Here is a 27,708-nt window from a genome sequence, read left to right as displayed (position 1 = left end):
GCTCACTGGTGCGGGAGGAAAAGCCCTTTCACCCAGGGTCCCTTCAAACCTCCGCTGTCTCTTCTCTACCCTGGCTCCTTCCCTCCCATGCCCAGCGGGTCGCTGCCACTCTCACGCAAAGCGCCTGCAGCTCAGCCCTCTGAGTGAGCAGCTCCAGGTTGACGAAAAACATCTCCTAGCAGGGAGCTTCCTTCCCAGGGGATCCCACGAAACAGAAACCCAGGGGATTCTGGCCCGGCCCTGCCCCATCCCTCTCTCCAACTGCTGTCCTGGAGTCTAGGAACCAGAGCATGCAGATAAGCCAGCTGGGATCAGCCTTCACCTCACCTCCATCCCATCCCCAGTCCGTGCAGCCCCCGCTGCCACAGCCGGAGGAAAGACATGGCCACAAGGACAAGCCAAGGGTTTTTATTGCAATTCCAGCAGCAGCACCTAGGAGTTACTATCTGGGCAACGCATTTCAGCCACCGTGGCTCTGCAGCAAGCACAGCGGGTCGGCTCAGAGGCCTCCAGAACACGAACGCTCACAGGAGAGAAGCTGAGTGGGGCACGTCCACCACTGGTCAGAACCACAGAGCTCATTCCCCTGAGGGCAGCCCAGCGTCATTCCCGTCACTGTTATCCTGTGCGCTACCCTCTCTGCTCCTAAAGGACTAGTGCTTGAGTTTCCACCACTTCCCTAGAGACTAACCCAGCCTAAGCCATCGCTTTGCAGAGGGCACTCTCTGATACAGCTGTGTCTAAGGCAGCGCCCAGGCACCTCTGGGAAGAATAGCCCATTCTCTATTCCACTCCGTGTTCTCTAAGCGTTCTCTGTCCCAGCTTCATACTGCTACACTAGTTTGACCCACCTGGACCACCCTCAGATGTAGGTGTCTGTATGTACAGGAACCAGGCAGGCAAACTCCAAGTCTCCAGGTCCCCACTCCCATCTGCCTGACGGAGCCTTGTCCAGCTGCGGGCGAGGGTGTGCTCACTCTCACCACAGCTGTGTTGACAATGGGCAGGTTGTCTTTATTAGTCACTACATTACACTGGACAATCACATCACCAGCCCACACTCCCCAAGGGAGCCCCAGCAGAGCTCTCCGGTGGCCTGGGGAAGGCAGCAGACACAGCCCTTACTCCACTTTCCTTCCCCATGAGCCAGGCCCCCGCCAGAATGAAAATGACATGCAAGAAGCCAAGGGGCCAGGTAACATCATTGGCACTAGCAAGGGGCTTTGCCAAGTAACTCCATGACCTGACGAGGCAGCTGTTATTCCGTGTAGAGGGGGGAAATGTGGGAGGGCAGGTGATGAGATGAAGGAGACTAAAATTTATCACCAGCCTCCTCCTGAGTCATGGGGACGGGACGGAATCTTCAAGCCTGGGTGCCCAGAGTTAGCACTGCCCCATCCCCCTCGAGTTTTAAGCTACCCAATGGAAGTTGCCCAGTTTTCAGGGAGAACTTCACTAGCTGCGGCTACCTACCAGAATGGGACTGGGTGGAGAAATCAAGACATGCACTGCTCTCCCCCAGCACTGGCCTGGGCAGTACCTCACCACTTGGCGAGAAGGGGAGGGTCGAGCAGAGCTCCGCTGAGCCCAGCAGCCAAGCACATGCCAACAGGTCACTGCGTTAAGCTCCTGCTCCGACACATAGCTGGATCCCACCAGCTGTTTCCACATCTGATGCAGCTGGCTGCTTACACCCAGTCCCATCCTGTAGGTTGTCTGTGCCACACCTGGGCAGGTCACTCAGGAGATGGCCTGAGACACTGGGAGCAACAGTCAGCAATAAACCCTGCTTTGCCAAGCACCCACAGCCCAGAATCCTTGTGGCACCTGCATTCAGAGTGCACCCAGCCCCCTCCTTTCCAAACCAGGGCCAGGCACACAGCATGCTGGGGACTCTAGCTTTCCACTCCAGAGCCCAGGGGCTGAGAGAGGCTTTTGGGCAGGCATCTCTGTACATTTAATCCTCTGGCTTTCCACGCCACAGGGTGGCCCTGCAGCTCCCCATGTTCACCTCCTTAGTTACCCTGACCCTCACACACAAAAGCCGGGACTATCTGCTGGCAAGAAAGAGGTAGGGCACAGGATACAAACTGGTGGAGTTTTATTACTCGATATACAATAGCACATTACACAGTCAGAGTCCCAGCCCTGCCCTGCCCCCCACCCTCCCCAAGAGAAACAATTATAAAGTTCGTGGAAGGATAAAAAGGAGAAACGGTTCTGTTCTGCAGTGTTGGGCCGACCAAAGCAGTTACCTACGGCTTTCCTCGCAAGCTGCCAGTGGAGGTAACTGGAACACCGCCACCCGCTCAGTGCTTAGACACACCCCACCCCCACCCGCTAGATGCAAGTGAATGCCACTTCCCTCCCTCCCAACAGGCCCCACTGGGACATGGCGCAGGCTCCACTTCACAAGAACACATGCAGTTGGGTAGGATGGTTAGCATGAAAGTGCCATCTGGGCAGCGGAAGGCAGGAGCACGGCTAGTGCAGGTGCCTGAAGAGTCCTCAAGGTTCAAGTTCTACCAGATAAACACACAAGATCATTTAAGACGAGGTCACAGTGGGGAGGAAAAACACAACCCAAAAAACTAAACTAAACCCGGCACGGAGATCCCAGGTGGGCACGACACTCGTCTGGTCTGTGAGCCAGATGGCCACCCACCTAGCGCTTGGAGAGCTCGTGCGATAGCCAGTCCAGTCCGTCATAGAGACCAGTGCCCTGGGTTGCACAAGTTGCCTGCACATACCACTGAAAAACAAGGGAAGGGAAGGAAATCAGACAGCAGGCAAGACAACAGCTAATGCCGAGAGGTAGCATTTAGTGGGCCGGAAGCCAAGCACCACCAAACCCTAATCCCACTTCAGCTTGCGGTGTGACCTGGGTGCCTCAGTTTTGCCCTCTGTAAAATGGGGATCATGATCCCACCCTACTGCACTTGGGAAATGAGGATGGATGGGCTAGTTTGTAACACGCCATATATCATTGTCAGCAAGCAAGGTCTCCAGTTCTCTTCAGCCCTGTAGGAGACAATTGCTGGAGAACCCACCGGGAATGGGAAAGGGAAGCAAGACAGAGTTTGGTGCTGATTGGAGAGAGGTGCACTGTGCCAGCTAGGGCCAGGCAGAGTGCAAGCTCCACGCACACCGCTCTGCCAAGTCACCTCGCAATCCTGCAGCAGCCCTTGCGACCCACACTCCAGGCTCCCTGCTCACAGCTCTGCTTCAGCTTCACAGCCCATGAGGCTGAGACAGAGGAGAGGCAGTCAGAATGGAGCAGTCAGACTACAATCCCTCCCGCAATCTCAGGACAGCCTCTCCTGGCAATCGTGGGACCCTGTATACACTTACGGTTCTGCTGCGGAGTGTCTGCAGGCCCAGCTTGTCTGTCAGCTCGCTCACTGCCATGGCATTGGGCATATCCTGCTTGTTAGCAAACACCAGCAAGACCGCATCCCGCAGCTCATCCTCCTGCAGCTGGAACGGAGGAGGCAAAGCCAGCTTAGCCAAGGCCAAGTGGGAAGGCAGCCTGTGAAACCAGCTGGCTTGCTCCATCACAAGACTCAGCCCGCTCTAGCCTACCGCAGTCTGCTAGGGACCAATCCAGAGTGATGAGAGGATGGCTCGGTGATAGGGCACTGAACCGGGACGCAGGAAATCTGGTTCAATTCCCACCTCTCCCATAGACACCATGGGTCACCTTGGGCAGGACGCTTCTCTCAGTGCTTCAGTTCCCCAGCTGCTCAAATGGGGGTAAACCCTGCCTCCCTCCCCCCATTTTCACCTGTCTTGTGTATTTGACCTGTGAGCTCCGTGGGGCAGGGTGTCTGTGCAGCACACAGTGCAGCGGGGCCCTGACCTCACATACAATCAAGTTCTGGTCACAGGACAGAGACAATTACCACGTTACAGCTCTAGCATGAGGGGCTGACTGCTCCAATTTAAAGCTTTTTCAGCTCACCCAGCCACCTCCTCCTCAACCCTCTGCTGGGGGCCCCCACATCCCTCAGGGTCTGTTCTTGGTCCCCTTCCTCAGCTCCCCTGCATTTCAGTCATTACCTCTCCATCCCTCCCAGCTTATCCAACAGCTCATCCTCATGTCACACCACACCATTCCCCAGGGTAGCCATGGCAAAAACTGAACCCCTCTTTCTCCAGCTCCACTCGAGCATATTCCTTCCTCCCACCTCCTCAGCTCACACCCAGGCTCTCGGCCTTCTCCCTCTGACAGTGTAAACGCCTCTGGCTCCCAAGGCCACTGGGTGCACACACATGCCATGTAGCCATAAGGCAAATATTCATGTATTCTGCACCCCAGGAAGCTCCCACTGTGGCTAGTCTCATGCGGGCCTGCTCCCCAACAAATACACACGCTCGAGCTTTTGCTCTGAACCCGTGCGAGGTTCTCTTGGATTCAGGGGAGAAGGATTTTCTAACTGAATGGCTTTTCTTTAAGTTCAGGTACTAACCGAGCAGCCCACTCCCTCAGTCTATGTGCGTCCTCAGACCTATTTTCATGCTATACGCTACACCTGGAACAGCTCCCTTTCCTTCCACGCACCCTCTCCCTTGGGTTTGCCAAGGCAGTGCTCTAGCCACACCCACTCTTCTTTGGAGACCACACTCAGGCAAGTCAGAACCAACCAGCTGCATATGACACAACACCAAGCTCAGGCACCCTGCATCTTCCTTCCCCCTCGCCTTCGCTGCATGTCTCAATCAGCCTGTGAGCTCAACAGGGATGGGACCGAGTCTCCTCTTTCCCAGGCACCCGCTTTGCCCCAGCCCCTTGTTGTAATGCTTCGAGTGCATGTAGTGCTCCTGCCAGATGAACAAAGACACGTAGCAAGGACGGGGCACACTGCGCCAAAGCCCTGCTCCAGAGCGCCTCTGCTGGGTCGGGGCAGGGGCAGTTCAGTGCAGTGTCTGCCGGCCAAAGAGCCTGAAGATTCTGGTGGAGCTCCCACTCCCATCCTGACTCTGCAGCTGCCAAGAAGCCCCAACCCCCCTGCTTCAGGCCTGGGATGTGCCTACGATCAGGCTCAGCCCAAAGGGAATTTACTTTTCTCACAGTTGAAGAAACGCTGGTTCAGCTGGTCGAGTTGCGGGCATGGTCTCCTGTTGCCCCACGCAGGCCAGAGGGGCCACTGGCACCCAGTTCAGAACAGCAGACACTGGGCAGCTTTTCAGGCTCAGTTTGTTTTCCCAGGGATGGAAGAGTCAAGTCAAGTGGGAAGAGAAGGGGGTCTGTGGTTTTAGGGTGAGGGGTGCCTGAAGCCTGTGTTCTCCTGAGACTGGCTCAGAGTAGTAGGCACACAGCCAGGATGCAGCTCTACAGAAAGGAAGCAGTGCTCCGAAGAAATCACATACAAAAATGAGCATTAACAGAGAGACAAGCACTCAAGAGTCCAGGTTTCTCCTGCAATGTTACCTAGAATGTACTGTCCATTCCTGATGGCCTTGTTAACAGGAACGCTATGGGAGTCTATCCACGGGATACACACCAGGCCTGCATTGGAGACCCATTGACCTTTCAGTAGAAATCTTCACTTTTGGAGTTGCCTGACCGAACACCTGGATTCTCAGCCTTAATGCTGCATTTGAGCCAGTTTTTGGTCACTACCCGTGGGCGAGACCTTCCAGAAAAGCTCAGCATTTTGGTGCACACCAGCAGCCAAGTGCTTGTGACACTTGTGATCAGATTTTCAAAGTGAGAGCTGAATGTGTATTTCATCATGGGTGCACATGTAACTGTACGGAATAGATCTCTGTCTTGTGGGGCTTATAATCCAACAGTAGATGAGGGAGTGAGACAGGCAGCAAAGACAGGAATGGAATACTGCTGTAGAGAAGTGGTATTTTAATAAGCAGGTGATCTAGCTGGTTTTTATAGGGGGTCACAGTGGGCATAGGACCCACTGCCCCAGAACAGAGATTACTGGTTGAAATACATACTTTCTATCAGAAAAATGAATTGTATCCCCCTACAAATGCAGGAGAGGACTGGCAGTTTACAGCTGGAATGGGACACTAATTATCAAGCCCTCTGCACATGAGAAAGTGGTAATGGTTGTACATTTTAGGGGTAGATGAGCTGGCCTTTTTAGCACATTGATAGAATTGCCACATGATAAATGGGTCTACTGGATCTACATGAAGCAGCTTCCCTGTAACACTGATGTTCAACATACGCTGAGGAAGATCAGCTGTGGCGGGAACAGTTCCAAGCTTTCACTTACTTGCAGGCTGCTTTTGACAGCCATTGGTAAGAGACAGCATTTCTAGAAGCCATCCCGTATCGATGCATTCCATGGTTTCCATTAAATATGTCCATTCAACCCACTCAAAGGCCTTCTCTGCATCCAGAGAGAAAACTGGACTGCGGCTAACACAAAGACACTTTCTATACGTGGCTGTGGTTAATTTTGTTTTGTTTTAGTAAATGAGTTTAATGTGTCTCACCTATGGTTTATGGAACATTTCTGGCAGACACTGGTTTAGTCTAAAGGGATGGCATGGGTAGTGTATGCAATTTTGATTTCTGGAACTAGCTGTTAGTGCATTTCACCTTGTAGAGGTGAACACAGCAAGATAACCAGGGCCCATGTTACAGAGATGCTGAGCACTAAGTTCCTATTGACTTCATTTCTCAGAACCCGAAGAGTCAGAGTGACAGTCACCCATACTGGTGAGTCAATAGACAGCAGGCCTGGCTATGGAAGAAGCAGTATCGTTAAATTTACTCCAAACACAAGGGATTTTGAGGACTGTATAAGTGACCTCTGCATGCACGTGTCCGTTGCAATAGCATTTAGATTCCTAGTCTTAGAGATAAGCAAATTTGGAAAGCAGGCTCAGCTCGTTTTGAGCTCCTGCTCCACACACGCCAACTTACCTTGAGATATGCTCTAGCAGAGCCTCGGCCACCCGAGATACACGTCCTACTAGCCCTGTCAGCTCCTAGGCTTTCACACCAGAAAGATCCCACCTAGTATTCTCCACCTTCCCACCAGTCACCCCAAACCTGAAAACTTACAGAGACAACACACAGCCTCTCTCCAAACCACACCCACCATCTTCTGTAGCTCATCTGCAGACTCCTGCACCCTCTCTCGGTCATTGCTGTCCACAACAAATATGAGGCCCTGTAGAAGAAAGCAGACAGGCATGAGACAGTTCACAGAGCGCAGACACTGATGCCACAGTGAGGGGAACACTACACAAACCCAGAGGAACAAGCCTCTTTCCAACACCATGGAATGGCAACTGAGATCACTGCCAATGTAGCAACCACTTCCCACCCTACCCCCAACCACGTATCTTCTCCAAAGCTATTCTATAGATCAGCAACAAGGGCTTGCATGCATCTTCATTCAGAGGAAAACCCCACATCTCTTATTGCCGCTTCCGCTCGCACAGAGGCCAGGGGGTGGGAAATGCCCTGGGGTAGTTTTCAGAAGCCCCACTTTCAGCATCTCGCTGCGCTGAACGAAGGAAGTTACTCATGGCTCAGAGCAGAGATGCCTTCCCTGCCTCATTCTGAAAGAGCCTGACTCAGGGTCGGTGTCACTGTGCCAGCTTGGTGCAGTGAAGGTGCAGGCAACTCCCGTAACCCCAGTGCATGCTGCTGCGTGGGGGGAGCCAGGAGCTGCCTTCCAGCCAAGCTCCCTGGTTAAATCATCTCAGGAAGAGGACAAACTGCTGGTACCAATGCACAATCAAGCCTTATCCTCCTTATCCATCTCTTTACCAATGAGACACTGCTACTGCCCTTCCCCCACAAGAAGGGAGAGGGATCAGAGGGTCACCCAGAACTGCTGGGAAGGCCAAAGCAACCTAGCTCCTATGACCAGGGCAGGAGCAGCATCCATGGGACTAGGTCCATGTTTCATCCCAGGTTCTTTGCCATGGAAGCAGTTGCTATCTCCTATTCCCATCCAGAGACAGGCAGGTGAGGGGAGGCCTCAGTGGACCCCTGTACAACAATCACATCCAGAGGGCTCTTTCCCAGTGCCTCTGCAGCTCCTCCCACCTGTGTGTTCTGGAAGTAGTGTCTCCACAGGGGTCGGATTTTGTCCTGGCCACCTACATCCCAGACGGTGAAGCAGATGTTCTTGTATTCCACCGTCTCAACATTGAATCCTGCAAGGGCGACAGGAGGAGTGAGAGGAGACAGGGTTTAAGAAAAAGCACAAGCGAGTCTCTGCTGAAGATAGTTAATCACCATGGCAGCCTGAAAACTGGCAGACCACAGACATGCACTACAGGAAACACCAGCCGCTGCCGGCAGAGACACCACAAGATTTCAGGGGATTTTTGAGTTGGGGGAGGGAGGATTCATGGGGTGACAAGTGTCACAGGGGTGCGTTAAGTAAGATGAAGGTGCAGTGCAGCATCCTTCTCCTCACACCAGCACTTCTGGGGGATGGGTAGTGGATTATCCCCACCCAGACAGCAGAGCCATCCACAGCACAATTTCTGCTCGGCAATGGGACTAAAAAAGGCATAGTACAGCTCCACATTACTGTCTGCTCCCTCAGCAAGCTGCTTCCCAGCCACTACCAGTAAATGCACCCAGGCTGTGTGGGCCAAGATGGTGTTCCTTGTAGCTTATGCTTTACTGCTAGCAGAGGATTCTGCATGACAAACTCTGACCTAACAACCCTAGAACTCGCTAAGTCACATCTACCTACTTTGTCTCTCAAGCAGGTAGACAAATACAGATGGTGAGCAGATGTCGAGAACCATCAGATGGAGACATTCACACAGCTTCATCTCAGACTAGAATTGCACTAAGGTAACTGCTGTTCAGCTTTAATCTGCTTGTCTGCTCACCTCATTTCCCATGATCAGAAATAAGCAACCCACAAGCACCCCCATTCTAAAAATCCACCTAGACAGACATTTACCAGTCAGTAGAGCTCTGCACAGCTAAGAAATACAAGCTCTGCTGGACTCACTGTGAAGGCCAAATCAAGGTCAGACAACGTTTACAGAGTCAGACCCAGCCCTTCCCATGTGATCCAATGGTCCGGCCCAGCAACCCAATCGTCTGCTCTTCTAACGTGAACCTGTTCACAGGCCACCATCACTGGCACCTCTAAAGCCACCGCAGACCTGGCAGCTCTCAGCCGTACAAGCATGAGTGAGAGCAACATGGGGGTGGGGTGACAGGGAACAAAATACCGGGGGGCCAGTGGGTTGAGACTGAGGGGCATCGGAAGAGCTGTGTATGGGGAGCTCAGGGCTCGGACAGTAGGGGGCTGCAGGCAGTGGAGAATCAGGGGAGCTTGGCAAGGAGCCCAGGACAACGGCAGCAGAGAAATGAGGTCTACTGACAGAGTTGTGTGGGGGCGTTTGCACAGCATCAGCCTCTGCTGTGCCTTGCCCAGGCAAGTCCATCACTTTCAACACTAGTGTCACATAAAACATTTAAAATAAACACCACAGAGATGAACCGACAGGAAGCCTCTTTCTTCTGCTGCAGTCACGCTACCCGTCAGACCAGCTCCTCGTATGCTGGGTCCGAAGTGAGCAGGGCTGAGACAGCAAAACATGGGTGGTTTGGAACATACGGTCAATGAACGCGCTTGCATGCGGTCTGAACTTGTACAGCTGCTCCGACGCAGCCAGTGTGCAGGACCGACCGCCCCAGCTTTGGAGACATCGGGATGGCTCCATTTTATCAGGCGATTGGATTGTCAGCTCTTCAGGCCGGGACTGTGCAAGGACCTTGGCTTGGGTCTCGCTCGTTGACCTGTTGGGAAGTCTAGCCCCACGAGTGTAGACGACCCTGGGGAGCCGTGGGTACCCCCTCAAGTCAGGCCGGAGCCCAGCAAGGCACACAAGCCTCACTGCAGTTTAAAGGCCCTTCCAGTGGCACAGCTCAGCAATGCGACAGGAGCCATCGTGAAACACCCCTGCTGACTTCAGAAACTGTTCTGATTCCAGTGCCACGATACAGCCCCAGCTCAGACATGGCCCCCAGCTAACCAGCAAGAGAGCTGCGGGGAAGCACAACCCCACTGCCGACCCAGCCCGAGAGATGGGGGTCACTTTACAAAGCTTGCGAACCTCAGCACATTACCCCTCTCCCAACCTTGGAGGCAAACCAGAGCCGGGGCGCGGCTTTTCGCCACTTACCAATGGTGGGGATGGTGGTGACGATCTCGCCCAGCTTTAGCTTGTACAGGATGGTGGTTTTACCAGCAGCGTCCAAGCCGACTGAAATGGCGAGAGAGAGAGAGGGGAGAGGCCAGTGTCACTTGCCAGCACCTGGCTCCTGCCTAAAGCCCCCATAACCGGTTTCCCTGATGAGTAGGACCACCCCAGTATATAGCACCCCCTCTTTACAGGAGATGATGCAGATAAGTCTAACAGCTCCAAGGGCCAAGTGTATGCTCCCAGAGGCTCAGACAGAGCCATCCTAGCAAGGCAGCTTTACAAAGGGCTACCAAGTTTACAACATACAAACCCACCCACGGCCCCTTGTGTACAGCCTACCCCCAAAACAGCCACAAATCATTCATTCAGGACAAGCAAGTGAGAGGTCTGCCCAGAATAAAACCCACTGCCCTGCCCTGCATTCTGTAGCTTTCAAAGCCTAAATTATCCCAGAGAACACCAAGCAAATCTAACAGCAGTTTTCCCCTCGCAAAGCTCTCCGTGGAGATCAGTTCTGAGCACCAGGAGGGGAGAATCAGGTGAGATTCCCAAATGTTCCACTCCCTCCAACACCACTCTGATCAGTCCTAGGCAGCTGGTATCAGTTGTGGAGGAGTCACTTCAGTCTGCCCTTGACATGATGCCCAGGGCAGGAATTGCTAGCATATGCCAGCTCTGTACATCCCCATTACAGAAAAGCAGATGTCTCTAGAGCCCTGCCTACAAGTGTCATTTCCAGTTCAGAGGCAGAGTCCAGTGCAGGGCAGAACATGCAAGCACCCCTACACTTTAGAGTTTCCCCCTCAGGAAAGACAAGGTGCTTGTCACAGAACAGCTGCATCCTACAGAGACAATAGGAAGCTATGGGGAACTCTTCATCTAGGGAATTCTGCTTCCCTTTTCTCTTCTGCTTGATCTGACCGACACTGTAGTCCCAGACTTTACAAGGAGGGTGGTTCAGAAGGGCATTACCTGGGGAGCAGAGTGGCCCAGAGAACCAGCAATAGGCTAAGGAGACACACACTCCCAAAGCACTGTTCTGATCCGGGCTATGTCAGTATTGGCCAAGAGCCATTACCACTCAACGGCTCTTCTGGGACTCCTATAAGTAGTGAGCTGGGATCTCTGTCCAGCTGGTCCACCTCGCAGAACTACAAGCACAAGGTGCCCTGCCTTGCTGGGCCTCGACTGGCTCATGCAGACTGAACACGCCCCAAAGTCAGAAACAGGGCACAAGCAGGTAGAAAGGAGCTTGCACAGACACTGCCTGGGCTGCACCTCGCATGCAACTGGAGAACTCCGGTCGGCATGCCTGTCAAAAAGCTAGGACCTTCTGCTCATTAAAAGGGGTTAGGGCCCTGCCACTGAGCCGAGGCACCACTGTATCTTGCAGAACCCGCCCCAAAATCCTCCATTATCGTTACTTGTTTACACTGCACCTGGGCTGCGAGATCCTAGCTCGGGTCAAGCCCCTGCTCGGACAGTCTCTGTAAACCCCCTTGCTTTACGCTGACAGGGTTCACAGGCACCTGTTTGTGTTACGCACGGCAAAGTGACCAGCCAGAAGTGCCTCAGTAAACGCAAACCCAGAAGACCGTCAGCATCTTTCGCAGGCAGAGCTTTCGTCTGGGGGCACTTCCCTTCCAACAACGTTTAAAATGCACTAGACGGAGGCTGGGAAACACGCTGGAGGCAACAGTCCCGCTGACCCCAGCTGAGTGGTTCATATCCCATCTCTGAACTCCAGCATGTCTCGATGACACAGGCGCACCCAGCCACACCAGAAGAGTCCATTGGCTGGAGGTGTCCAGCCGCCACAAGGATAAGTTTATGCTCCAGTGCCCAACCAGCATTACGTTTCGGAGTAAACACCCCCTTTCGGGGACTGACAGTTACGTGGTCCAAGCCCCTCTCCTAGGACAGTCCCAATACTCTCCAGAGCCTTCTCTCACGGCTGTTGGCTCAGCCAACCCAGACAGGCTCAAGGACATGAGTCTGGGCCTCTTGTCGTCAAGGGCTCACCGAGCAGACCCAGAAGTTACAATCTTGAACCCTGTTACCACCTGCAGTGGGATGTGCAGGGACCCTATGCCCACAGCTCCCCATCGCCCAGCCCATGAGTCACTGAAGTTTTTGCTACAGCCCTTTCCATGAGAATTGCTCTGTTGGATGGACTAGCTCGATAAACCCTGAGCAGAGACCAATGCCCCATAAGGGAACAGGATTCCTCAGTCCTATAGGTCTAAAGGTCCAGGGGGGACACGTCTGCACTCCTCCTGGGAGAGGGCAAGAGACAGCAATAACAGTCACCCCAGCGATGCAGGGAGGGCAGGTGCCCACGCCTGGCAGGGCTGCTCAGCCCCACAGGACCAAGGTAGGGCAATTCTCCGGCAGGGACCGATGCTGTCCCCGATTCTCTGGGATAAGGGCTAGCGCTGGCAGGGCATGGGCAGGGACCTGGCATCGGGCAAGGGCGGGGCTCCCCCTACACTGCTCTGGGAGCAGCAGCCAGCCTGCCTGCCAGCCACAATGCCCATGGCAGGAGGGGCCGGTTACCTGGCCCAGCTACCCCAGAGGGATTGGCCATGGGGGTGGGTTAACGTCACTTCCCCCGCCAGCCCTGCAACCCAACTCCACTCCTTTGGGGGGCTCTCCACTCACTCCCATCCCCAAGGATCCTGCAGCCCACCCCACTTCTTCAGGGGGAACCCTATCCACCCCCCAACCCCTAGAGCCCTGCAGCCAAACCCCTCTGCCCGGTGGGGACCCTACCCATCCCCCCTGCCCAGGGGCCCTGCGGCCCGACCCCTCTTTCTCCGGGGGGGACCCTACCCATCCCCCCGCCCAGGGGCCCTGCGGCCCGACCCCTCTTTCTCCGGGGGGGACCCTACCCATCCCCCCGCCCAGGGGCCCGACCCCTCTTTCTCCGGGGGGGACCCTACCCATCCCCCCGCCCAGGGGCCCTGCGGCCCGACCCCTCTTTCTCCGGGGGGGACCCTACCCATCCCCCCGCCCAGGGGCCCGACCCCTCTTTCTCCGGGGGGGACCCTACCCATCCCCCCGCCCAGGGGCCCGACCCCTCTTTCTCCGGGGGGGACCCTACCCATCCCCCCGCCCAGGGGCCCGACCCCTCTTTCTCCGGGGGGGACCCTACCCATCCCCCCGCCCAGGGGCCCTGCGGCCCGACCCCTCTTTCTCCGGGGGGGACCCTACCCATCCCCCCGCCCAGGGGCCCGACCCCTCTTTCTCCGGGGGGGACCCTACCCATCCCCCCGCCCAGGGGCCCGACCCCTCTTTCTCCGGGGGGGACCCTACCCATCCCCCCGCCCTGCGGCCCGACCCCTCCCCCTGGGGCTCGGCAGCGCGGGGCTACGGGGCGGCAGCCGCCCAGCGGGGAGCGGGAGCGGGCTCGGGCTCGGGGCCCCCCCCGGCCTGGCCTCACCCATGAGAATCCGCATCTGCTTCTTGCCGAAGATCCGAGAGAAGATGGCGGAGACCGTGAGGCCCATGGCGGCGGGAGGGGGAGGCCGCGCTGCGAGCCCCGAGGCTGCCGATACCGCCGCTGCGAGCAGGCCTGGCCGGAACCAGCCGCAGCCCCGCCTCCCGGCCGCTTTAGCCCCGCCTCCTGGCTGCCTTAGCCCCGCCTCCTTGTCGAGCCCCGCCTCCCGGCCGCCTTAGCCCCGCCTCCCGAGCCCCGCCTCCCGGCCGCCTCAGCCCCGCCTCCTGGCTGCCTCAGCCCCGCCTCCCGGCCGCTTTAGCCCCGCCTCCTGGCTGCCTTAGCCCCGCCTCCTTGTCGAGCCCCGCCTCCCGGCCGCCTTAGCCCCGCCTCCCGAGCCCCGCCTCCCGGCCGAGCCCCGCCACCTGGCTGCCTCAGCCCCGCCTCCCGGCAGAGCCCCTGCCCCGCCCGCCTTAGCCCCGCCTCCTGGCCGCCTTAGCCCCGCCTCCTGGCTGAGCCCAGCTCCCCCCGCCTTCTGGCAACCTTAGCCCCGCCTCCTGACATAGCCCCAGCCCCGCCCACCTTAGCCCCGCCTCCTGACACAGCCCCGAGCCCGGCAACAGCCCGACCCCAGGCGGAAGGAGCCCCGCCCGCGGCCATGGCTCCACCCCCGGGAGCACGAGCCCTGGCCCGCCGCCTTTAGTCAACCCCGCCTCCCGAGAGAGCGCCGCCGCGGGCAGCCTTAGCCCCGCCTCCCGACAGAGACCCCGCCCTTGCGGGACTCGCCCCGCCCCGCGAGCCGGTTAGTGAGCGAGAGGCGGGCTCGGTTCCCCTGGGGAGCGGGCGGGAACTAGCCTTGTGCCCGAGAAGGGGGTTCCCTCTGCGGCGAGGCAGCCCCCGCGGCAAACAAGTCCCTAGAAAGGAAGGAGTCAGGTTCACTTCGGCTTCCAAACGCGTCTACACGGCGCCGCCTGAGCGCCTGGGGCCCCCCGGGATTGTGTACTCCGGGTCTGCAACAAATGCAGCTTCCCCTCTTGGGCGCGCTGCTCCGGGCCCCCTTCGTGCCGCTAGCGGGGCGTTCACACCACACCCGCCGCCCGCGCCGCCATGCCCCCGCCCCAGCGACTGACCAAGGGCCCCTGCCCCAGGAGTGCGCCTGCGCACTAGGGCCCGCCGCCGCCGGCCTGCCTGCGGGCAGGGGAGTCAGAGATTATTGCAATCAGCACTTGCGCAGTGAGAGACAGCGGCGGAGAGAGCGGAGCGCGCGCTCGCGCACTCGCAGGAGAACAGGGCCAACAGGCGCATGCGCGTCGACTGTGGACGGGAGCGCTGGGATTGGCGCAGGCGCGGCGAGCGTTGGACGGGGATGACGGGACACGCCTAGCAAGCGCTAGTAGGGATCGGCGCATGAGCAGCGAGCTTCGCCTGGCGAGCAGCGTCCTACGCGCACGCGCTGTGGGAGGAAGCGGTGCGGCACGCGCAGGCGCGAGGCGCGAGGGCCGGGAACCATGGGATACGCGCAGGCGTGGTGAGGGTGGGAGGGACTCCGGTGGGGCCGGAGATCCGGGTGAGTGGGAACGCCCTCGCTGGGGTGTGAGGTGAGCCCGGGGCCCGGCGGCGCGGGAGTGGGCTCCCCCCGCCCGTGGCTGCTCCCCAGCCGCCCCCCTGTGACGGCCGGGCGGGGGCGGGGCGGGCCGGGCCGGGTGGGGCCGCAGCGCCCCCTCTTGCAGAGGGGTGAAGTGAGGCCCGGGGGCTTTGCCGTGGCGTCAGTGACAGAACTGGGGTCACTCCGGAGCCCCTGAGGTCCCCAGCTCTGCGACGCGCCTGCGCCTGGGGGCCGTTCCCGGGCGCTCCGAGTCTTCCGACGCGTGTGTGTGCGGCCCTGGGCGCCTGCTCTGCGGACTTGTTCGCCCATGAGCAGCCTCGTGGCCTCATACCTCTGTTTTAAGACTTGCTGCGGCTATTTATGTAGCCTTCGCTCACGTTTTTTCGTCCCTCTCCTTTCAGGTTGCATGAGCAGCAAAGCTGAACAGCCGCTGAGGAGTCATGGAGAAGTTTGGCATGAACTTTGGGGGTGGTCCTAGTAAAAAAGATCTTCTGGAGACTATTGAAACTCAGAAGAAACAGCTTCTTCAGTACCAGACTCGCTTGAAGGATGTTGTTAGAGCCTACAAGAGCCTGCTCAAGGAGAAGGAAGCCTTGGAAGCTAGCTTAAAAGTGTTGTCCGTGTCTCATGAGACAGACGTTGGCCTGAGTGGCGCTCACCTTGCAGACATTGCCAGCTCCAGTGTTTCCTTTGCTGACTCTGCTGATGACAGGAGTTCTGTTCATAGTGAAGACAGCATGGGGACAGCTACAAGTGTGGACACTGCTGCCAGCTTGACCAGTGCCAAGGGTGAACTGGGGACAGAAGATGAGAGAACAGCAGCTGGGGCCTCCCTTCTGAAATCGGAGGAGGCGAGTGGGTCAGAGAGCGGCGTCAGCACTGGCAGTGGGGATGTGCCAGTCGCTGCTAATGAGGCTGACAAAAGAGTGCTCCAGCTGAAGACTCAGCTGGCCACCTTGACCAGCTCCCTGGCTACAGTCACCCAGGAGAAATCCCGCATGGAAGCCTCATACCTAGCAGACAAGAAAAAAATGAAACAGGACCTGGATGAGGCCAGCAAAAAGGCTGAAGAAGACAGGAGCAAGTTGGAGGCAGAAATGAAGTGTGTCCAGGAACAGCTGGCAGAAACCAAAGCTCGTCTAATCACACAGCAACATGACCGGGCCCAGGAACAGAGTGACCATGCCATTATGCTGCGGGAGCTACAGAAGCTGCTGCAAAGTGAGAGGACCTTGCGCCAGGATGTGGAGCTAAAGCTGGAGGAGACCAGGGAAGCACTGGCTGGAAGGGTGTATGTGGCTGACCGTGTGGAAGAGTCTGAACTGCAAACCAAGCAGCTGAGCAGGGTGGTGGAGGAGCTGAAGAGAGAACTGCAGGCTGTGCAGGAAGAGAACAGCAAGCCAGATCCCCGGCTGCAGGAGCTTCAGGATGAGATTGCCAGCCTCAAGAGTCACTTTCAAGCACAGCTGCTGCAAGAGATGAGAAAGGTAATTCTCTGTTTGTACAGCAGGGTGCACTAGCCAACATGTTGTATAGGAAGAGAGCAGTAGTGAGTACACAGAGGTTTGTAGTGAGTTTGGGTTGACATAAATTCTGCATCTTCATAGGACCATAAATAAGAGAGATTAAAAAAAAAAAATCTACTGTTCCACTAGAAGGAATAACTTCTTAATAAGGATGCAAACTGCCATGCTTCAGGGCAAAAGTCAACCAGTAACCAATGGGAGTAGGAAGAAACTTCTTTTATGAGCAGGTATGCCATGATTGTCCATTATAGAGTTTCTTATACCACCTTCTGAAGCATGTTATCCTGGCCACTGTCGGAGACCAGATATTGGAGTGGATAGAGCACTGTTCTGAGCCATTGTGGCAGTTCCTATGATTTTATCTTTGTAAAACTTTTCAAGAGCCTTCGGTGAAAGAGCAGTGTAAATTGAAATTATTATAGAAATAATTTTAATGTAGTGTTTTGTAAATCAACAGAAAATGGATGCTGAGGTAAATAACTCAGTAAGATGAGGTAAAATGAGAAGGGCTTTTAACCCTCCAGCTTCAGGGGCTGAGCTGGTTGCCAGCTGGGGTCATGAAAAAATCTTTCCTCTTTTCCTGGAGGAATGAGATGCATTTTGACAGTTTCACACCTTCCTTGGCAGCCAGATATCAGACTACAAAGACCATTGTCTGTTCCATTGAGAAAGATCTTATGCTGCCATTGGCAATTGCTCCTCAGTGTTGGTGGGAGCAACATGAAACTGGTGTGTCTTGTGCCGTCCTTGTAAGTGTCATATTCTTGGGGAAGCTCTGCTGTTGAGGTCCTTCATGATCACTCTCTGTGAAGTTTGGCCTGCTGGGTCGGGGGGGTGGGGGCGGTAAACAACAGGGCAAAAGCCTCTCATGTGCAGTTGGGGAGAGAAGGGCAGAAACCAGGGATATGGAGGAAGAGAGTGATGAGTAGTTGAACCCAGATTAAAGAGAATAGAAATCATCTCCAGTAATTGGATTTGCTGCTAAAAGAATTCCAGAATAAAATCTCCAACTCCTCCTGTTAAGATTCCAGAATTCTTTCTTCCCCTCTGGATTTGGAAATGTCTATAAAATTCCTTCCACCAGATAACGCATGGGCATTAATTTCATTTTATCTCTGGTCTCACACTCTGTGGGCTTGTCCTTGGAAAATGGCCTCTAACGAGAGGATTTCCCAGGGGAGTCTAACTAGTGGAGAAGATTACTTGAATTGGCTGTGATACTAGCTCCACAATATGCTGCAGTTGTACCCAGTGCAGTTAAGAGTACTGCACCCTTTAGAGTACACACGGGTTTTAAGAAATCCCATAGGAAAAACAAGGCCTTAAGTGCTGGCATGCCTCTCCTTGCCAGTGCTAGTGTGGCATAGCAGCACTTCTTGCTTGAGAATGGGGAATGCAAATAGAAAATTGTTTTTCATTTGATCCTTTGTTTATTTATCTTTTAAATATGGGCTAGACTAGCTGTGTAATGGCCCAGAATTGATTGTGAGAGGGGAAGGATGGCCTGGTGGTTAGGGTGCTAGCCTGGGATTCAGGAGACCAAAGTTAATTCCTGCCACAAATTTCCAGTATAAAACAAAACAGAAGTGTAACCTGTCTGTGCTCCTTTTGTTTCCAGACTGCACAGGCAGAAGAGCAGCTCCATCAGCATGCCCAGATGGAGGAGCGTCGAGTGGCCAGCTTGGAGAGCCAGGTCTCTGAGGTGTCAGAGCTGCTTGGCGCTTATGAAAAAGCCAAACAAAAAGACCAAATGACTATTCAGAAATTAAAGGACCGCATTGTGCAGCTAGACCTGGAAAACAAGACTCTGGCCATCGCTGCTTCCAGCCGATCCCCAGTGGACATTCACACTGAGGAAGCCAGCCTGGATGTTAATGTTCTGAAAGACAAAATGGAGAAGCTGAAGAAGCTGCTGCAGATGGCTGCCAAGAAGAGCCAGCCCGCCCTGGACATAGAGAAGCTCTGTGAGTTGGAGCTGCCAAAGGGCACCGAGGCTGGGGATGGGGAGAAGGCTACTGCTCTGTATTACCAACAAGAGCTGAAGCAACTGAAGGAGGAATTTGAAAGGTACAAGATGAGAGCACAAGTGGTCCTCAAGAATAAGTCAGCCAAAGATGTCAACTTGGCCAAAGAGCTAGAGGACACCCAGGAACAGCTGGCTGAGCTGAAGGAGAAATACATTGCACTTCGGCTCTCCTGTGAAGAGATGGAGAAACAACACAAGCAAGAAATGGAAGCCAAGAAGCAAGAGGTGTCCCACCTGCAGCAGGTCCACAGGCAGGACCTAGAGAAATGCGGGCTGGATTACAGGGAAAGGGCACTAAAGCTGGAGGAAGAGATGCACAAGCAGCGGGACAGAGCACTGGCTGTGCTGTCGGAAAAGGACCAAGAGCTGGAGCAGTTGAGGTCTCTAGCCATACCTTATGGGCTTCAAGGATCCAAAAATTACCTAGCACCAGGGAGTGACATTAGCAGTGATGATTTAATGGGTGCAATCTCTTCTGAGAACCTCACCCAGGCTCTGCATCTTGCTGCCGCCAATGAGCCCACTTTCTTTCTGTATGCAGAGCAGCTGGCCCGGAAAGAGGTAGAAATTGTAGCCTTAAGGAAGCAGAAGCACAAACTGGAGAAGGAAGTTCACCAGCTCCAGGAGAGACTTTTGGTTGAGGAAGAGAAGCATAGGGAAGAGGTATCCACCCTTCAAGACCATATCCAGAAGAACTTAAGGGATAAGAGCAGAGAGGGAGCCAACCTGGAATATCTCAAGAACATTGTCTATCGGTTCTTGACCTTGCCAGACTCACTGGGCCGTCAGCAGACTCTAACTGCCATATTGACTATACTGCACTTCAGTCCAGAGGAGAAGCAGGTAATTATGAGACATTCAGCCAACAGCAGTTGGTGGCTTTCTGGGAAGAGATGAGAACCCAGGTCCTGCTCATAACTACTTTACTTTTACAGTGACATGTTCCTGTTTTCTAACTGTATAAGAAGAACTAACCATCCGTCCCAGGACCTCTGCACTTAATTATTTGTGTCCATCATGTGTCAAGGGCACGGGAGCCTTCAGCAAAGTACTGAGCTTTTAGACTAATGCAATTAGCGCTAGGCCACAAAACAAATTGTCATCTCAGTAATTCCACTAGGACCACAACTTTCTGTGCCACAAGAATTCACTCTGGGTTAAGACTACATAAAAGGAGGTCCCCACTGAGGACATCAGTATTTTTTTTAATCAAATGTTCCTTTTTTTTTAACCTGTCAAGTATAGAGTGGGGAAAACTTACTAAGTTAGGTCACTTGCTTGGGTCTTAAAACTCCAAATGGGCTCATGTCCTAAAAATAAAAGGAAAAGCACTTAACAGATTGGGCAACACTGTGATGTAATCACGTCGCATTTTAAAAAACCCTGAAAACCAGGGAGAGATGAGTCTTAATGACCAGCTACTATCCAGATATAAGAAAGTCCTCAGAGACTTCCTGAAGGCTGCTAGTGAGTATGTGCAACAGCCAAATTTACACGAGAGAGCAGAATAGCTCCTCAGATTGCTTGGAACAGTGCTAGACATTGGAGAGAGCTAAATTCTATTGGGGTAAAAGTACACCTAAAAAAAATTTCTTACTCCAGATTGGGAATTTTCCACGTACCAACATGTGCACTTATTAAGCACGAGCGTAGGAGGAGAAGCATATGGTGGTGTGTTGGGGAGAATTGCTTTGCCAGTTGTTTGATCCAAAGGGCTGAGTAATGGCTCCATGCCATTTCTAAAACAAAAAGGACAAAGTACCCATCTCATCAAGTTAGATCTGAGTTTTCTAACCTTCTTGGGCAAAGGGGAATCCAGTGTTTAAATGTGTTAGATCCCAGGAAGGTGGTGATGAAAGCCTGGGATTGCAATGGCTAGCTGACCTCCAGCAACCATTTTTAGGCTTTATGGGGCTTGTCCAACATCCTGGATATTCTTAAACCTAGCCTTTTGTTCAGAATTTTTGAGGGGGAGCACAACTATTGAAGAAGTTGGAAGAAGCAGTGAAAGGTGTGGGGAAAAACAGTCTGCTGAGCAGAGAGAGCCCAATAGCTTACTGGGGAAATATGGTTTCAGTAAAGTACCTGTGTGTGTGTGTATGAGGGCTTGGCCCACTATCACTTTAATCCGGAAGTTCTGCCAAAATTTCGCCAGGATTAAATGAGATTGGCAGACAGAGGCCTGAAATAGTTTGAAATACCATTCTTCGGTGGACCACTGCAAATATAGCACTGGAAACAATGGCATTACTATTCTTTCTGGCTGTGCCCAGGAGCCCTTCGGCAAGACTGATGGCTGCTACACTGCGCAATGTAAGGCTTTGACTCACCTGAGAAGATAGTAGTACTACTCATTTCAGTAAGGGCTGCAGGACTGGCCTCCAACACAAGCCAGGCAGGGAAGGGGTTGGGCAGAAGATCGATCAGGCTGTGGGTTCTGAGTATTGGAGTCTGCTGGCTGGGTGAGAAGGCTAGTCTGATGTGAAGTGTATGTGTACCATTGCTTCCTCATGTACATCTCTGCACCTTCTGATCCCATTTGTGTTATATAACATGCACCAGCCTAGAGCTGCAACACCGCCGAGGGGGCTGGGTCCTGGTCTGTCCTGTCTGTGGAAAACACCCATCTTTCTGGATTGCTATGGAAGGTGGAGTCTGAGTGTGCAAAAACCCTTGCTTTCCATGGTGCATATCCAGTGGGAATCTGACCCAGTCCTTTTTCCTTGCCTGAGTGTGCTGTAGAGGCTGAGCTATTGAAAGGGACATCCTTGGGTCTCACTTGGGAGTAAGGGACAACTGCCCTGTGGCTGGCCTGGTCAGGAAGTAGAATCCTCTTCACCTGCAAGTCCCACATTGTCAAGCCTGTATTTCTCTGTGCTGAACTAGCAGGGGAGCAGATTGCTCTCGCCCCATCTCTTCTCATTCTCCTCTACCCACCCCGGCAATGGATACCGACGTGACAGGGCTCAAGCTTTCAACCAGTTCTCTTTCGTTTTCCTGTGAGTAACTTTGCCTTTCTGGGGAGAAAGCATAGAGGCTGTCTGAGTACCCAAATGTATGAAGCTAACCCTTTCCATAGTGCATTGGCACACCCAGACCACAAGGCGGCACCCTCTAGCCTATGTTTGTAACCCAGCTAAAATTATAGCTTCTCTTCCCATCATTCAGCTTTGAATGTAACCGTTGATGTCCCTGTTCCATAGGTATATCAAAGCCTGTCTCAGTTTACACACAGACCCGGGGTATAATTATTGGCCTCAAATGCTGAATCATTATACTGAGTTTTGATCAGGTTACACAAGAGTCAGTCTTGAGAGTCAGGGATTAGGGGCCTGTTCCCGGATCAACACTGGGATCCGACTCTCCTATCTCACAGGAGTGTTTGTAAGCACTTGGACGTCCCCAGCCGAGGCCGTGTGAGTGTAAAACACTGGCTTGGTTATAAACAACTCCCAACAAGCTGGCCCTAAGGTGCCAGGGCTCTGTGGCAGCCTCATTTAAATTTAAAAATGGAGGGTTTTAACAATTTAAATACAAACATTATGAGTCTGTTTAGTAAGTACCCACCTGCAAAACTGTGAGGAGGGAGTTTGGGCCTGTGATAATCACGCTTGCTGGATCTTTTGCTAAAATGCTCAGGAGTAAAATAGGATTGATGTTTAAACTCCCATTACGTTTTGGCATCACCAGCACCACGTTGAAACGAACAGGGCAGTTCACACCTTTCAGAGCCGCTGTTGGAGGCTGTTTGCAGACTCTGGAACCCAGCACTGTACTGGTTACACTCAGTTCTCGTTTTCAGGGTTCTCTCACCCAGGTGGGCAAGAAATTTTTTTGTTTTTAATGACAGCTGAGATTTTAATGACCCAGTTTTGCAGCCACAGAAGAGACAGGGACCTGTCTGTAAGCACATTTGGCCTTGTTTTAAGCTTCCTTCCTGGTACTTTGTCGTGTGGTGTTCCTGCTCGGGTTCTATTCCACTTGTGAGCCCTGGAACTGGGTTAGGAAATAGATGATTTAATCAGCTGGAGTTGTGGTGCTCTGCAGCCTTGGGGAAGACTTCTTTCCTTGGCACACAACCTGTGCAGTGCTGCAAGGATGTGTTGCTGAGTATCTATGCCGTCATGCTTGCCCTTGCAGGCTGGCAGCACGAGGGAGCAACCCTTAATGCTTCCAGGCCACAGTTGCCAAGTGGACTCAGTTGGGTCAGCATGATGGGCTGTTTGCTCGGGTGCTGAAGAAGAAAGCGTTCTTTGCTCTGCTAGGGCTCCTAAGCACTTTCGTTGGAATCAGCACAATGCTGCATTGTGATCTTCCTTGAGGAAGTGACTCTAACCAGGCCCATGCGTTATGCAGGGCTTTCCAGCCACAGACATATGGGAGCAGTGTCTCAGCAAAGATTTCTTGGGAGCAAAAGCTTTGAGTGACAGCTGTAACTGGAGAGTGGGGGAGTTATGGAGAGCATGAGAAGTGAAATTTAATAGCCTCCTGTACATAGTGTTTTACACTTTCAAAGTGCTGTGCAAGCAACCCCTCTCCTCCATGGTAATTGGTTGTGATAAATTGTATAGTCAGTTGCTTGACCACACTTTGGTTTGTTATTTTGTTTGAAATATACTTGAGACCAAAGAATCAAGGTCAGTCGGGTTTATTGATGCAATACACGAAAAATTTGTATACAGTACCAGTCTCCAAAGAGCGGTTGCATGCAGTGATGGTACCTCATCTTATGCAGAAGTTGTGCTCCCCAAGTTACAGGTTTCAGTTGCTATTATTTACATGATTTTACAAGTTATCCATTTCTTTACGTCACTGAAGTCCAACCCATCAGCTTGTTCCAGTTCCCTAACTTGTTGTTCTGTTCCTTCCTTAGCTTTGTTCTGGACATTAGCATTCCTCGTACTGATCCATGAAGGTCCTTCCGTAGCTTGTACCATGACAGGGAACGAATGTGTCTTGATTTTGACAAGTTTCCTATCTGCTTGTGCCAAATGCTGACTTCAGCACATTCCCAGTATTATGCGATCCTTAGCATAAGTGAACAGGATTATGGTATAGACCAGGTTAAGTTCTATCACTATTACATTATTGGTGCTTTGTGTATTATATATATACACACGCACACACATTAACACCATATACAATATGTATATATGGTGCAGATAATAAATATTATGAATATGATATATATTTGTATGCTAACTGGCATATATTAGTCAACATCGGGCTGGCCAGTGAATAACAGATGCAGGCAAATTGCTGTTGTGGTGATCCCTTTGCCAACCCCAAAGGGAAGCACCCTGACTGGGTGACCCATAAGGATCTCTCCATTCCATTTCAGAAACTGAATATTAAATGGAAAACCTCAGTGCTCAGCTGCCATTTGCTCCCCCAGCAAACTTACAGAAAAAATGAAAATTCCACAGGCAGATTCTGTGCCTGCTGGAAACCTTGGAAAGGGACCAAAAAACCAAGGAGTAAACACTTCATCAGATGGTGCCAGGAGAAGAGGGGCTGGGTACCTGCACTTCATTGGATGTTGGGCTGCTGGGAACATAAGTGGAAAGGATGGGGACTGAGTGAGTTTCTTCAATAAAGTGTGGGATCAAACTTTTGCTATTGTGCTGAAGTCTAGTGGAGTCGCTCCAGGTCGCTAGCAGTGTAATAGGGAGCAGAATTTGGCCTTGTGTGTCTCATCTCTCTAAGAAGTGCAGGTGGTTACTGCTATGGACCCTGGTGAGAGGTCTAAAGGAGGAGTCAGTTTCTCCTACGCTCCGTGGTCCCACTTTGGCCAACCTTCCGTTGAGTAGCACCTTTGAAACCAATGGGACTATTCACAAAGTAAGGTTCTACTCCGCATGTTGGGCAGAATAAGCGCAGAATTAGAATGGACGAGGGTGGTCTCCAAGCTGGCAATTTTACTGCTGTGGCTGCCACTGACCAGAGCCATTCTGACCGTCGCTGAGCTTACTCCCATGGGTGTGTTTCCACAGACTGTTAGGAGATGGGCCATGTTTTGCCTCTGCTTGGTGCTTCGATACCCGGCTGGGATGGGTGCAAGTGCTTTGGAGGATAGGATTAAAATTCAAAATGATCTGGGCAAACTGGAGAAATGGTCTGAAGTAGATAGGATAAAATTCAATGTGGACAAATGCGAAGTACTCAACTTAGGAAGGAATAATCAGTTGCACACGTACAAAATGGGAAATGACTGCCTAGGAAGGAGTACTGCGGAAAGGGATCTGGAGTCAACAGTGTAACATTGTTGGGGAAAAAAGTGAACATCATTCTCGGATGTATTAGCAGGAGTGTTGTAAGCAAGACACAAGAAGTAATTCTTCCGCACTGATATGGCTTCAGCTGGAGTATTGTGTCCAGTTCTGGGTGCCACATTTCAGGAAAGATGTGGACAAATTGGAGAAAGTCCAGAGAAGAGCAACAAAAATGATTGAAGGTCTAGAAAACATGACCTATGAGGAGACATTGAAAAAAATGGGTTTGTTTAGTCTGGAGAAGAGAAGACCGAGAGGGGTCATAACAGTTTTCAAGTATTTAAAAGGTTGTTACAAGGAGGAGGGAGAGAAATTGTTGTTCTTAACCTCTGAGGCTAGAACAAGAAGCAATGGGCTTAAATTGCAGCAAGGGAGGTTTAGGTTGGACATTAGAAAAAACGTCCTAACTGTCAGGGTGGTCACGCCCTGGAATAAATTGCCCAGGGAGGTTGTGGAATCTCCGTCATTGGAGATTTTTAAGAGGAGGTTGGACAAACACCCATCAGGGATGGTCTGGATTAGGGGTTCTCAAACTGGGGGTCGGGACCCCTCAGGGTTGCAGGGTTATTACATGGGGGGTCATGAGCTGTGAGCCTCTGCCCCAAACCCCACTTTGCCTCAGCATTTATAATGGTGTTAAATATATAAAAAGGTGTTGTTTTTAATTTATAAGGGGATCACTCAGAGGCTTGCTGTATGAAAGGGGTCACCAGTACAAAAGTTTCAGAACCACTGATCTAGATAATACTTAGTCCTGCCTTGAGTGCAGGGCACTGGACTAGAAGACCTATTGAGGTCCCTTCCAGTCCTACGATTCTAAGCTTTGGTGACTAGTACTCATGGCCCCTCAGCACTGGGCTTGGGTGCTGGCCCCTGCTATTCAGCTGTGCATACTCTAATCTGCCGTGGAACAAGGGTTGCTCTCAGAATCACAAGAGCAAGCTGCCAGCGCTTACAGATCAGACAGAATCAAAGCTAAAATGCTTCCTGGCTCTGCAGCAGTGCAAACCACTCCAAGTTTGAATTGATCTAAACCCAGAAGTGTCAACTTACTTGACTTGAAATGTTCATAACTTTAACACTCCGTAACTGATTTTCTTCAATCTTGTCTTATTTTGACTTAAAAATCGAAGTATGTCTGACAGTGTGAGCTGCAGCGTACTGAGCATGAGGGTGTGTGAGAAGTTGGTGTTATATAGGGTGTTAACAGACAGTCTGGTGCAGTGAGGCCACGTGTTAATACATAAGCAAAAGGGAGTAGCAGAGCTGAGTAGATTGAGTCTTCTGCCTTCAGTGCTGGTCCTGACTTCATCATCTTATTGCTGGGTGAATGGTATCTTTCTGCATGGACTTGCCGTGTGGACTCAATGGAGCTGCCACTACTCCGCTATGTCTGAGAAGCAACAGGTCACCTGGAAGTGGGGAAAGCCCTGCCCTGCAGCTGGAAATGCTCTGTCAGATTTCATTTGTTCCCCTCTCAAATATACATAATCCAGCTGCCCCCCCAACGTCCCTTTCCTGGGGTCAGCAGCACGGCAAGGGAGTTTTGTACTGAGAACGTGGCCGCTGGTGAACAGACAGGCTCTGAGCCCGAACCATTCCATGTAGCTGTGTCGCTGCTCTGGAAGCCCTGTGGGGCTCCTCAGCCAGGTTGACGGAAGTGATGAGGAGTTAGCACAGACTGCCATGAGGCAGAAGGTGGCTTTCAAACTTCAGTAATGATCCCACTAGCTTCCCCCTTTCTGCAGTGTGGTGCTTTGCATCCCTTAAAGCACCGCCCAGAAGAGAAGGATTATTCCATCTCCCAACCGGGGAGATTTGAGGCAGAGAGCCTGGGACCTGCCCAAATCTGCAAAGGGAGGTGGTATCAGAAGAGATCAGGTTCTTGGGTGTTCCTGGCTCCCAATCACTTGGAGAGAGCTGCAGCTGGGTGGGGCTGTGCACAGACACCCTTCGCCACGCAGCTTTGGGGATGTTTTTATTGAAGGGTTTGTGTGTGTGTATGAAGTCATGTGCCAACTGTTGTGAAACACGGGCCTCATTAAACATGCAGTCTGTTCCTTTGCATTATCGTGTGAATTTCCTTCTGCATGTTCCCGGCCAACACGGCCAGACTTGCCTTTCCTGCGTTCGTAATGTCCGCTAGCTGCCTGGCCTCCGTCCTCTCCTCGAAGGCCTCTTCTCTCAGCTGCCCTCCTCCAGCTGGTCCAATTTCGGTCATGTTCAGACTGATTCTGCTGGCAACAAAAAGCTGTTTTGGAAAAACGTGGGCTGTATTCCCTCATGCCCTGACAGCACAGAGCCCCACTCAGCCTGCACACGCTGTTCCTGTTCACAGCTGTGGCCATGCCCACGAGGAGCCCCTGAAACCCTCTCTGGAGGCAGCCTGGTGTCCTGTGCCTTGGGGCCGGGAACTGAGACTCCCTTCCTCGCTCTGGCCTTCGTCCCCCCTGCTGTAGCGTGGAGATCATGTTCACCCACGGCGGGGAAGTGGGGCGCCGGCTGTAAAGCGCTGTATGTGATGTGTTGTCACCAGCCCTGCGACGAACCCCAGCCTGAGCCACAAGAGCAGGGCAAGTTGAGTGGCACTGAAACGAGGGGTTAAATTCAGAGCGGTTGTGAGAGGTGTTGTCAGACTTGCACCCACGCATTGGGCTGAGCGGCTGTGCAGTGCGTGC

At 53.0% G+C, this 27,708-nt stretch overlaps 2 protein-coding genes across 2 annotated transcripts; one reads left to right on the top strand and one right to left on the bottom strand.

The window, feature by feature from the left end:
- Window positions 1-2,351: 2,351 nt before the first annotated feature.
- ARF5 (ARF GTPase 5) lies at window positions 2,352-13,794 on the bottom strand. The gene is made up of 7 exons (XM_074942784.1): window positions 13,607-13,794; window positions 10,144-10,224; window positions 8,033-8,142; window positions 7,074-7,145; window positions 3,352-3,477; window positions 2,666-2,752; window positions 2,352-2,522 (listed from the first exon to the last, which is right to left on the bottom strand). Exons 1-6 carry the CDS (start codon window positions 13,671-13,673, stop codon window positions 2,666-2,668), a joined length of 543 nt encoding a protein of 180 aa, XP_074798885.1. The 5' UTR covers window positions 13,674-13,794; the 3' UTR covers window positions 2,352-2,522.
- Window positions 13,795-15,607: 1,813 nt separating this feature from the next.
- Window positions 15,608-27,660, top strand: GCC1 (GRIP and coiled-coil domain containing 1). The gene is made up of 2 exons (XM_074942781.1): window positions 15,608-16,693; window positions 18,351-27,660. The coding sequence occupies exons 1-2, from the start codon at window positions 15,647-15,649 to the stop codon at window positions 19,653-19,655; spliced, it is 2,352 nt and encodes a 783-aa protein (XP_074798882.1). The 5' UTR covers window positions 15,608-15,646; the 3' UTR covers window positions 19,656-27,660.
- The last annotated feature ends 48 nt before the right edge of the window (window positions 27,661-27,708 follow it).

This window comes from Natator depressus, chromosome 1 (genome assembly GCF_965152275.1).
Source record: "Natator depressus isolate rNatDep1 chromosome 1, rNatDep2.hap1, whole genome shotgun sequence".
NCBI lineage: Eukaryota > Metazoa > Chordata > Testudines > Cheloniidae > Natator > Natator depressus.
The sequence above is the reverse complement of the archived record's forward strand: the minus strand, read 5'-3'. Positions and strand labels throughout refer to the sequence as shown.

Bases quoted from the DNA above. Each gene is read 5' to 3' on its own strand.
- GCC1 (XM_074942781.1), top strand. From the start codon at position 15,647: ATGGAGAAGTTTGGCATGAACTTTGGGGGTGGTCCTAGTAAAAAAGAT. The intron at 16,694-18,350 runs GTAATTCTCTGT...TTTTGTTTCCAG, and splicing joins TGCTGCAAGAGATGAGAAAG to ACTGCACAGGCAGAAGAGCA.
- ARF5 (XM_074942784.1), bottom strand. From the start codon at position 13,673: ATGGGCCTCACGGTCTCCGCCATCTTCTCTCGGATCTTCGGCAAGAAG. The intron at 7,146-8,032 runs GTGGGAGGAGCT...TTTCTTCTACAG, and splicing joins ACTACTTCCAGAACACACAG to GGCCTCATATTTGTTGTGGA. The intron at 2,753-3,351 runs GTAAGTGTATAC...CTTGTTTTTCAG, and splicing joins AGACACTCCGCAGCAGAACC to TGGTATGTGCAGGCAACTTG.